Genomic DNA, 12,734 nt, shown 5'->3' on the forward strand with positions numbered 1-12,734 from the left:
TTATCCATTTCGTCGTCACTTATGCTTCCGTACTGTTTTAAATAGTTTCAAACCATTTTGAAGACTCGTCAGCATAAGATAGTTGACAGCGTATGCACGTAAGCAAAATTTTCCCTGGATTGTCAACTCTTCTTAGGTTAATAAATGAAAAAATGGCTACTGCGTTAAAAACGTGCCCCGGAAGGCTTTTGGCCACAGGTATCGCTGTTTCAATTCAACGGCATGACTCCGGCATGTATGACGGGTAATATGCACATTAAACGGGTTACCCTTACCGCGTAAAACCTCTTTGACAGACAAAAGTAATAAAATTGCATTTTTCTCAATTTCATGTTCGTGGTATATTAGCAAATTCTTCATTTATGGGCAGAATAGGAAAAAATTTTGGCTCCAAAAACCCCCACATGCCAAATTTGGTTCCATTTGCTTGATTAGTTCTTGAATTATGAGGAAATTTGTATTTCATTTGTATGGAATCCCCCTCTTAAAAAGGGGAGGGGTCCTAATTCATCATAGACAAAAATTCTTGCCTCCAAAAACCCTTACATGCCAAATTTGATTCCATTTTATTAATTAGTTTTCAAGTTATGAGGAAATTTGTAATCCATTTCTATGGAAGCCCCCCTCTTAAAAGGGGGAGGGGTCATAATTCCCTTCCTAAAGAGGGTAAGGTTCTCAATTCACTATAGAAAAAAATCCAGCCTCCAAAAACACCCATATGCCAAATTTGATTCCATTTGTTCGATCAGTTCTCTAGTAATGCAGAAATTTGTGTTTCATTTGTATGGGAGCCCCCCCCCCCCTTTTAGTGGGGGGAGGGGTCACTAACTATCATAAGAACCTTTCCTGACTCCAAAATCCCCTACATGTAAATTTTCACGTTGATTTGTGCAGTAGTTTTCGATTCTACAAGGAACATACGGACAGACAGACACACAGAAATCCATTTTTATAGGTATAGATGGTAATCGGGGCATTGGTTTTGGGTCCGTGTAGACAGTGACAGTGTTCTGTATCTGAACATAGTCATAGACAAACACATAGAAAACAGATTAAAATTCTTTTTTATTCAATTCTAAGGACAAATCCTTAAATCTCCTTGGAATCAAATACATATTACGGTTGCATAGTATTTGGATCACACCCTTTTGTCCCGTGTGAGCAACTGAACAGTATGAATCAACTGAATATCTCGTCCGTTCGTTGTTACCTACGAAGTGAGAAACTAAAAATTTGCTTCCGCCATGCAGGATCACTTTGCAAGCTCCTTTTTAACAGCAGGGTATCGGTTTTTCTGTAGCCGTTTAATTAAGTGGCGATTTAGACATTGATGAAAGTGAATTGTAAACGACGAACGATTTGATTTGATTTTTATAACTATTGTGTTCACCCCCTTCAGCAAGCGTTTATCGACACCACTTGCTGTCAAGCGCGCACTCATATAGCCCAATCACACGCTGAGCAAATTAGATTTTGTTTATTCAAAGTGCTGCTGGATCTTTGAACGGAGGCAGTAGCTCGTATTCAAGCACTCTTGCGAGTATGGTGGCATCCTATTATCACCAGATCACCAGGTTGCAGATGTTAGATAGTGAAACCGTCAATTTTCCTTTCTTTCTCGTTACTGAGCGAGCAATCAATCCAAATCATATCATCGCCAGAAAAACATGTTCCGCAAATGAAAATTCGTAATTTCGTAGGATAAATACCAACAAACAAATATCGAACTGGGTGCTTTTTATTTCCTTTCTTGCATTTGTTCGAACGTGCGGCATAGGAGTGTAGACACGTGGCCAATCCAATGTGTAACGTTCCGGGTGTAAACATCGTTTTATTCTTACACCATCTCTATGATGTTGTGGACAATTTTGATCTACTATTTACCGATATGGCTATTTTATAGGTTGAATATTTTGTTCCCATAACAACACGCCGCAGTATCAATGGGTTTGCTTAAAAAATTAATTAGAAGTGTTGACACGTGGCCAAGTGTTTAATATAAATATCACGCTTCGGTTGACTTAACACGTGTAATACAAGAAACAAGTCGCAATCAAAATGGATGTTAGCGCAAGTAAGTCGTTACCAGGACCACATATATTCATTGTGCTTGTTGAATTGAGATGGGTTGTTGAAAGTGAAAAGTCACGATTGGAAACATACAGCTCCAGACAGCTTCTTGTTCACTAGTGCATTGAAATTGCACTTTATACGGTGTGACTATTTTGGATAGCCCCACTCACTTTTCAGATTTAGCTCGTGAACCAGATGTATGACTTTAGGAATTCTTTGGACGATATATTTTAGATGCAATCAAAAATAGAAATCATACAAAAATTATTTTTTATAGCCGCATTCAATTTTTAAATCCTCCACGATAACGAGTATACAAGCACTCTGGATCTGACTTCAAAATTGAAATATTTTTCACCAGAAAAGATAATATAGGAGGATTAGGGGCATAATGAACACGCGAGGCGAAATGGGCAATTACCTCCGTTCGTTTGCCGTTTTTAATCTGAACATTTTTTAATTAGAACTGCGGTTATTTGCGTAACTTACCAATTAAAAACGGCTTAAATCACACTAAATCACACCACGGAAACACTAGGAAAAAGCAGGGTGGCCAATTCATTGCAACTTTCAGTAGATTTAGGGTTTCCAATTGTTCAAATTTAAAACATAACAGGGTTTGCATAATGAATCGATCAAATTAGCGGTGGTCCCCGGTAGTATATAAAACTCGGCCGGTCGGATCCACTTCGTGTTTTTTGACCAAATTCTAAACTTTTATTATATAGTATAAACGGTCTAAAGCTACAATTTGACAGTTGGAAAATTGTTAGAATAACTACGGCGGATGCGTTGACGTAGCATGCCTTTAACAGAGATGAAAACATGGCAAAAAACTCTGTGTCGTTTTAATTAATACAAACATCTGATTAACTAAAAACATACGAGTACCGGCCGATTAAATTAAAAACTCCGGACTTGCGTATTACGCTTTGCGGATCTTTTTACATTATCTGTACCTATAAAAATGGATTTCTGTCTGTCTGTCGGTATTCAAAAGGAGGGGCTTCCATACAAATGAAATACAAATTTCCTCTTATCTCGAGAACTAATCAAGCAAATGGAACCAAATTTGGCATGTGGGGGTTTTAGGAGGCAAGAAATTCTTTTTATGAATTTGGACCCCTTTCCTGTTTAGGAGCGGGAGCTCCCATACAAATGAAATACAAATTTCCTTGAAAATACATAACTTGAGAACTAATCAAGCAATTGGAACTAAAATTTGCATGTGGGGCTTTTAGGGGGCAGAAATTTTAAGAGGGAATGCAAATGCAAATTTCCTTATAACTCGTGAACTAATCAAGAAAATGAAACCGAATTTATCATGTGGGGATTTTCGGATGCAAGAATTTTTTTTGATGAATTGGAACCCTTCCCCTGTTTAGGAGGGGCGGCTCCCATACAAATGAAATATAAATTTCCTCATAACTTGAAAACTAATCAAGCAAGCAAATGGAACCAAATTCGACATGTGGGGGTTTTAGAAGGCAGAATATTTTTCTATGGTGAATTATGACCCCTCCCCCTTTTAGGAGAGGGGGCTCCCATATAAATGAAATACCAATTTCCTCATAACTCGAGAACTAATCAAGCAAATGGAACCAAATTTGGCAAGTGGGGGCTTTTGGAGTCTTGAATTTATTTTATGATGGTTAGAGACCTCACACCCCTGTGATAAGGGGATAATGACTCTCATAAAAATGAAGCAGAAATTTTTGTATAACTCAAAAACTAATCGAACTCGAGAAATTCGAGACTCTTCCATTAAACATTAGTCAATAACAAGACTACAAAAACTATCTATAGTAACACTAAATCATTCAAGACGAGACGTTGGCGAGTGTTACCCGCAACCCGCCGTCGGAAGCGCCGGCCACTGCGGAATGCAACCCTCCCCCCCCGCAGAAATCACCATTGTCTAGGTTTATTTGTTTTCCTAGGTCTACTGACCTGTATTACTTTCCTTCAGTTGGGTTCGAACGAGGGACAGCGAGTAAGGAGAGGATCACCCCTGCGAAATGGTTCTTTCCACGAAAAAGTTTTCCGTGAAATGGTACATTTCGCTTAACGTTTTTCGCGAAATGGTATTCGGCGAAATGTTGTATAATCACGGCGTATGTTGCTATCCGCTTTCTGGCTAAGCAATTTGGGGAGTTGTTTTCTACTTTACTGTGAGCAAAAATTGCAAATTTGTATATTAAACTGCCCATCCCAGGTAACTAATAAGTATTAACGTAAGCAGCAAATTAGCAGACACTCAAGTACTTTTTTTACACGGTTTGTTTTTTCGATTATTAGGAACGGGGCAATTTAAGGACCATTCATTTATTTCTCAATACATTTGGGAGAGGCCCGACATTCGTCACGTAGTTTGTAAATGGTCCCTCAGTTGCACCGTTCTTGAGTTATCGAAAAAAACAAACCGTGTAAAAAAAGACTTGAGTCTATCTGGCATTTTATACTGCACGTTGTTGTATATTAGCTTTTTGACTGCATAAGTGTTGTAAAATGGCATCCAAAATTCTATTCAAATAGTTTGTGTCGGTAATTAGCTGCAAATTAGCATCGTCTGCACTATAAGAAGGTTAGCAGTAAAGTAGATGTATATTTTGCCAAAATAACATTTAAGTAGCATTTAAGGCGACTTAAATGCTTATTGGCTTGCCTTTGAATAGCATTGGTGATGCTTATTGGTTATCTGGGAAGCTTTCATAGTTACGTAACTGCCAAAATGAGTCATCTAAGGTTGAACTCCTCAAAAACTTGCAAACCTCGAGAATGTGACAAAGATCATCCGAGATTCATGATTTATGTACAACACAGTTTAGTTTGTGGCAATACGAAGTTTGTCGGGTCAGTTAGTATTTAAAAAAGAAGACGGGATACGCGCCCCAGCCTCGGCCCTTAGACATAAAAATCAATTTAAAATTAGATTAGAATTTCGATTTAAATTTGAGCTCGGATTTGGACTTGAACTTGAACTTGAATTTGAAATTGGAATTGACCTTAAATTTGAGCCAATTTAGACTTGAATCTCACTTGACCTAACATTAAATTGAAAATTGAATTTTGAAATTTGAATTAAACTAAAAATTGGACTTTCATTTGGACTTTAAATTCGAATTGAAATCAGACGCGAAATTTTACTTGAAATTAGACATAAAATCTGACTAAAAAGGCAAGGCACAGGCATGAAATAGTGTTTAAATATAAGAGAGACTTACTAAGATATTAGTAATGAATATTGAATTTTTCTTGAGCTTTTGTTGAAAATGCGGTGCGGCAAGTATATTATAGGGGATTGTCCCCTGTTGTGAAACGGCCCCGGTTATGAAACACCCATAATTTTGAACGTTTTTATTATCCTAGTGCAGTCAAGTTACTACCAACGTCTAGTTTCATAGTAATATAGCTTTTGAGCAAACAATGGTCAAATTTCAACATTCTCAGGTGTCTGATGATACCGTATCTTCTACGGTGCTCAGCAGATTTCCCCACTCGTAAAAAAGAGCTTGTGCAGTGACACTTCCTAGTCAAAGTACTCAGCCTGAGTAAAATAATAGTATACAGTAGGGGAATGTCCCCGGTTATGAAACAGGTTTTGTTTGTTGGCCATAGCTTTTGATCGGATCATCCAATTTTAAATCTTTTTAAAGCATTAGATAGTTTAAACATATACCTATCTTTTTGCCAAAGGAAGTATATGGGTCATTCCACTTGAAATTTACACTCAAAATTTTTTTTCTCTTCGGAATATTTTTTTTACGTTCTTTGTTCAAAAAAAATCGACACGTATTTTTGTATTTCGATGTTACTATTGGAATTCGCAAGATATGATTTTTTAAAGTATTGCGATTCGAAAAAATCACTATTTTATAAATGCTGATTGTAAACAAAGTTTGTAATATCAAAAAATGACTTTTTACCAGATGTGTTCACTATTCCACAAGCTTTCAAAATTTATATACCATACCTCCTCTCGATTGTTTTTCAATAGTTAAATAGTGCATTTTTATAAACAATTGCAATTTTTTCAAAGTTGGAACTTTTTTTTCTCGATTTTTTCTATTTTAAAATATTTGTTGATCTTGCTCGAAGAAGCATGCAAAATTTGGAAATGGAGAAATGAAAACTCTAGAAGCTATGAATTTTTATATCCATGCGCGCACGTGAAAGCAAACGAGCGGACGAACGCGCGCGCTTCAACGACACGTTACACTTAATAGCATTAAAGGCGGCCTGGTTATGAAGCTGCCCGTAGGTTAGAACATCGGTTGAGCATAACCGCTCGCTTCACATTGATACACGCGCTGAGACATAAAAACTCATAACTTCCAGAGTTTTCATTTCTCATTTCAGTTTATAAAAATGCACTTTTTAACTATTGAAAAACAATCGAGAGGTGGTATGGTAATTAAATTTTGAAAGCTTGTGGAATAGTGAACACATCTGGTAGAAAGTCATTTTTTGATATTACAAACTATGTTTACAATCAGCGTTTAAAAAATAGTGATTTTTGCGGATTACAATACTTTAAAAAATCATATCTTGCGAATTCCAACAGTAACATCGAAATACAAAAATACGTGTCGATTTTTTTTGAACAAAGAACGTAAAAAAAATATTCCGAAGAGAAAAAAAATTTTGAGTGTAAATTTCAAGTGGAATGACCCATATACTTCCTTTGGCAAAAAGATAGGTATATGTTTAAACTATCTAATGCTTTAAAAAGATTTAAAATTGGATGATCCGATCAAAAGCTATGGCCAACAAACAAAACCTGTTTCATAACCGGGGACATTCCCCTACTGTATACTATTATTTTACTCAGGCTGAGTACTTTGACTAGGAAGTGTCACTGCACAAGCTCTTTTTTTACGAGTTGGGAAATCTGCTGAGCACCGTAGAAGATACGGTATCATCAGACACCTGAGAACACAACTCAGGGAGTGGTGTTAGGTATCCCGACCCCCCTAATGGGGCGTGAGGATCTAGACCCACTAAAACCCTAATCAAGTCTCCAGCCTCCACGCCCCCTGGCACCACCTTATCGGTATTACTTCAGGGAGGGGCTGTTGTGCTTAACGCACCCTCTTAGATAACTAGTGGACTATTGTAGCTAGGCTGTTTATTCGCCGTTGATCGGCTTTCCAGCGGTTTTGTAGCTCAAGTACGATCTGGCATTGCAGCAGCCGCATTGACCGCTCCCCAGACTTCCGAGCTAGAACACATCCTTTGTACTAAGTTATCCGGAGTAGTGTCCTGTCTGCTCACTGCCATCATGTTGCTTCTCGCGCCCGCGAAACGAGGGCATATAAAAAAGCATGTTCTGCAGTTCCCTCAACATCCACGCATTCGGGACACGAGGGGGACCCCGCATGCCCAAACTTGTGCAGATACTGTCTAAAACAACCATGCCCTGACAGAATCTGTGGCAGGTGGTAGTTGACTTCTCCGTGGCGCCTGTTGACGCACCCGGATAGTTCCGGGATAAGTCGATGTGTCCACCGGCCTTTTATGGAATTAGACCATGCCCGCTGCCATGCGGTCATCGAGGCCGATCTTGTGATACTCCGTATGCCTCTAGTTCCACGTTGATTGAAGCACACTACGTCCTCGCTGATGATGATATTATCATCATAGACCGATCATCATGAAAGGCATCAAACCCGCTAAGACGCAGATTGTGTCATGTGAAACTGTGTGATACGCCACTCTCAAGCACATGAGACGATAGGTGCTTTCCAGCTTGGCTAGATACCTTTTGGTACCTAACGCCGAGGACCACACTGGCCCGCCATACCTGATTATGGACTGGACCACGTTGGCTAATAGCCTTCGCTTGCTATCATATACCACAGAGCTATTAGAGATCATACGAGACAATGCCGAAATAGCTGTGGAAGCCTTCTTGCTGGTATAGTCGGTTCAAGTTCAGGAGCCACATCGACTATGCCTGCAAGAAGACTGCACAAGCTCTGTAATAGACTTATAGGGGAATACATCTTAGTACATAGGTTTCAGTTGTGAAGTCTATATAAAAAGAAGGCTAAACCACATTGAATAGCTTTTTAATATTACAAGATTTATTTGAATTTAATTGTTTATCCTCAGTACCCTGTCACATTAATATAATATTGCTTTCGGTAGCTTGAGGAGTGCGAATAATGTTCCCATCGTAAATAGGGAGCAGGATGTTTATAATTAAATGCGTACTTTTCATATTTGTTTTATTATGAAGTGCGATTGCTCGGTACGTTACATCCCAGTCGCCTACACTGCTGGTGGATAGGCGACAATTATTGTGGAAGGGGTGCCAAGATCCGAGGGTGCGCTGTATAGCTTTGTTCATTCTGCGGCATCTTTCACCGCTGAACGACGTGGCTGCAAAGTAGTTTGTGGGCTTTGCACATGTCCTCGTTGAATAATTTTCCTGTCCAACCGGGCAGCAGGGGTGCGGAATTGCGGAAGCGTTTGAAAATAAATCGTCGCTCATATTTGTCACCAAATTAAACATCATAAATAATAATAATGATCGGTTGCGGTAATGGGTTTGGTGTGACAATGAGACATATGAAATGATAATTTCGACAGGATTATAGGATTCAGTAGGCAGAACAAAAAGCTGTTTGAAACTGGCTTAATTGATATTTATAAGTAATTTATTACATATCCGTGCCCGCACAATCAAATTCTGTTATTTTTTCCGATTCATTATAAGGCGGAAATAAATGCTATCATGGCTTTGATCCGAATTCATCACGATTTCTGATAGTACACTCTATATTCGCTGTGACCTTATTTCAAGTGAATCGACGATCCTTACATTGTAAAATGTATTTTACATATAAATAAAAATATAAAGATAAGATATTTTAAGAAGCTTTTTACAAATGCTTATATGAACACGATTTGGTCCATGATTTCAAAGTCTATTGCTCGTCGTTTACCAAAGGATTTCCGCTTCAATCAAATTTCCACATGATTTCGATTCACCGAGCATACAAATATTGGTTTCATTTCGAATTGCGCCACAGAATCACATTTCCCATTGTTTAGAAAAGGTACCGATACACATCGAGCGCATGCAGTGCACGATGCATTGTACTGATTTCGAAAATCCTGCCACCTCCGCTGCTGGCCGGGTACCGATAGTGGTGCCGAACGGTGAAATGATATAAGCAGGAGTTTGGTTCCATCGATTCCATTCTTCGTCCAACAAATCACATTTAGATGTCCTGGGACGGAAAATGGAAGCTCCACCGCAAGCGTTCGCTGTCGCACAGCATGGGAACCACACACATATGTGAGTATACATACATTCATAGATTTCGATACCACCCAGCCACCGGGAGTTCGATTCGAAACGAACAATTTATTTTATTGCCTACAGTTAGTACACAAAAGCGATTCTATTTCAAAGGTTTTCTCGGCAACTGTGTCTAATCCAGATAACGATGCTCGGTTAAATTTTCTAATCAAAGGATAATCATTCTAATATGGAAATTTGAAAGCAAGTATGTTTTAAAAGCATGTTGCAGCAATGAAATTTTTGTAGGCAAATATTAAAATTAATATTCACTACAATTAACACCGAACTGGGATTCCAGGTTGCCGCGTGCACCACGGTACGCTGCACGTATTGATACACGCATCAATAGAAGATGATATTACCGCTGGATGATGGTGATGATGTATGTGTACCGATATAGCAGTGACTAGGAATTGTACCCGGTGATTGGTTTTGCATTCCGCACACATCAATCGCCCAACCTCCGTCGAATATTCTGAAGCGTGCAGAGGCTCTATATTTTCGAATCCCACACAGGCGATGCTTGGCCGCATTTCTGTTCAATATGTGCTATTCAATATTTACTCAGGATACGTTGAATATTGGATCGTTTCATAGCACAAAGCCATACACACCGGATGAATTAGATTCAAGTGCTCACTTCATTTGTATGAAAACTGCAAACTAACGTCGTACAAGGTATGTGAAGTTTTCACAAGTTTTTAGGTGGTAGAGCTCGATTTATTGTTATTTGGGAACGATTTTTTACAAATACCGAATTTCATAGTAACGTTACGGTTATAAACTAATTGAGGAGTTGCTCGATAGTTAAAACTAGAGGAAAACATGCTTCGTTGTTTGCATTTTTTCAAAAATGGGATATTACTCAACTGCAGAAGTATTCCACTATGCTTCTGGTACTCGTTTAGGACTTCCTCTGGTTCTGTTTCCTCAGATGAAACGTTTGATATTTTTTCCATCGTTGAAGTATCAAGTGTTTCAGAAAATGAAATGGTAGGACTTGGAAGTGCCTTTAACATTAAATCGTGAATTATTTTTCTGATTTCCTCTTCCTCTAATCCGTAGGAGCTGACACTAGATTCGCTCCCAAGATCGAGACTCATATACAGTAAATCAATAATTATATCATGAGCATCTGCAATGCTCAAAATGCCTGCTTCTTTCAATGCTTGTATTCTTTCTTCCAAATCTTGAAGTAGAACTTCATCAATAAAAATATTCATTTTCGATTCATTGAGTGTATCAGAATCCTTCGAAAAAATGGTCGAATTCTCTGTAATAATCAAATCGTCGCCTTCCACCTCATAAACTACGGAGTTAATCAGTTGCTGGATATTGAAAATGTCTTCAATATTTCTTATTCCAAGGCAAGCGTAGAACGGTTTAATATTTTGATTTGGATCTGGAAGATTATTCAACGTTGAGAACTGCATCCATTTAAAGTTTGAATAGATCTCCATAGCTCGTCCATTTCTCGCCTGGATCAGCCTCATGTCGAATTGAGAGTTTTCCAATTTTGGCAGCTCATAGACGCCATCGAATCCGTTACTTTCCGACCTGTATACCGCCATCCCGACATGCTGAGCCACCCGAAGATCTGCCACATCAGATGCCATACATTTCTTTACGTTGTCAATGGCTTTGTTTCCACTTAAACGGTAGAAACCATCTGCATTTAACTGCGCCACGTGATCGTACGTTCCCAAATGAGCAGAACAGTGACCGCCTAGATTTAGCATTATCCGATGAGAAGTTTCCAGGGAACGAACTCGATCACTTGCGACATGGTATACGATCCGAATCTCGTTGTTAAATGTCACACTGAATCGTACTTGGATCATCAGATTGATACACTCGCCGAGCACAACTTTGGTTAGAATGAGATCAGGTCCAATTACGTAGGATGACCAAATTCTCTGGGACCACTCATTGCTTCGTTTTAATGGTGCAGACTGAATCGATGAAGTCATATTGGCTTCAGCGTAGTAAAGATAAGCTTTCAAAGTTTCGGAGCTTGCGAGAAGAACTTCATCCGGCTTAAAATTTCTGTCCGGTACACGTAGGCTAACAATTGCAGCATCCAAAGTTATAACCTCAAACGTCAGTCTATTTGTAGTTGTCCATGTAAATTTTTGAAATTCAAAAGTTTCTCTTGTTTTGGGACACGTGAGTACACCGAATTTTGAAACGGATAATTTTAGTTTCTTGCCTTCGAAAACTATGGACGAGTCACACATTTTGCACGTTTTGCACGTCAATAGCGGATTTGGACTACTGTGATCAAAAGTGTATACAAACGAACAGAGATAGCTATTTAACAAATCAAGATCAAGGTGAGTATAGATACCTTGGCCAAGATATTTTCCATTTATACCGCAAACTTGCCAAGAATTGCCAACATTATATTTGATAAATTAATTACTTTTGTAGGTGACTCACCAAATTTGTACTATCACTCATCAAAGAAAATCCAGATTCATACGTCGACTGCAAAGCTTTATTCGAAGTCTCAGTCTACAACTAGGCAATATTCTCAGGAAAATCGTAATCTATTGCATGTAAACTTTGGAGTAGGTTTTACCAAAATGCTTAAAACTACAAAAAGCAAATCCTTGGGCTTTAACGTTTTTCTAAGACTTTGCTGCTTGCTGTTAGAGTACAGGACAACTACGGGGCTAGTGAAAGAATCCAACTGACTTTCTGGCAAGCACCGTTTTGCCGAGATTCAAACATACGTTTACTGGCTTAGAACTAATTGGGGGCTATTTTGATTTTATTCAAGTTTACTCTTGTTGATGTAGTATTTCCAAATATGGATTAAGGTTTCTTAATTTCGTTCAAATTATGCTCATTGCGGAAATAAATCAGAAATTTTAGCATTCATATTTTTTTATTTGGTACTTAAGATGTCCCTTTCTTAGTTAAGGTGATCCCAAAAGTCTTCATTTTTGACAACCTTTACTGCGCTAAAAAATCATAACTTTCGAACCACTGAACCGATTTTAAGGATATTGGTAGCAAATGAAAGGTATTCAATTATATTTGTAATGAAAACATCGCATCGAAAGTTTAAAGGAGTGTAATTTTTCGTTTCTGGACTATAATCTATACCTATAAAGAAGGATTTCTGTCTGTCTGTCTGTCTGTCTGTCTGTCTGTCTGTCTGTCTGTCCTGTGTTCCTTATAGAATCAAAAACTACTGAACCAATCGGCGTGAAAATTTGCATGTAGAGGTTTTTGGGGCCAGGAAAGGTTTTAGTGATGGTTAGAGACCCCTCCCCCCACTAAGAGGGGGGGCTCCCATACAAATGAAACACAAATTTCTGCATAACTCGAGAACTAATCAAGC

The 12,734-nt window shown here is 38.5% G+C and overlaps 1 protein-coding gene across 1 annotated transcript; it reads right to left on the reverse strand.

The window, feature by feature from the left end:
- Positions 1 to 10,086: 10,086 nt before the first annotated feature.
- On the reverse strand, positions 10,087 to 11,622 carry LOC128740764 (uncharacterized). The gene has a single exon (XM_053836330.1). The coding sequence runs from the start codon at positions 11,620 to 11,622 to the stop codon at positions 10,087 to 10,089; it is 1,536 nt and encodes a 511-aa protein (XP_053692305.1).
- Between the last annotated feature and the right edge of the window lie 1,112 nt (positions 11,623 to 12,734).

The sequence above is a fragment of the Sabethes cyaneus genome, chromosome 3, assembly GCF_943734655.1.
Source record: "Sabethes cyaneus chromosome 3, idSabCyanKW18_F2, whole genome shotgun sequence".
Lineage (NCBI taxonomy): Eukaryota > Metazoa > Arthropoda > Insecta > Diptera > Culicidae > Sabethes > Sabethes cyaneus.

Coding starts and splice junctions, on each gene's coding strand:
- LOC128740764 (XM_053836330.1), bottom strand. CDS start 11,622: ATGTGTGACTCGTCCATAGTTTTCGAAGGCAAGAAACTAAAATTATCC.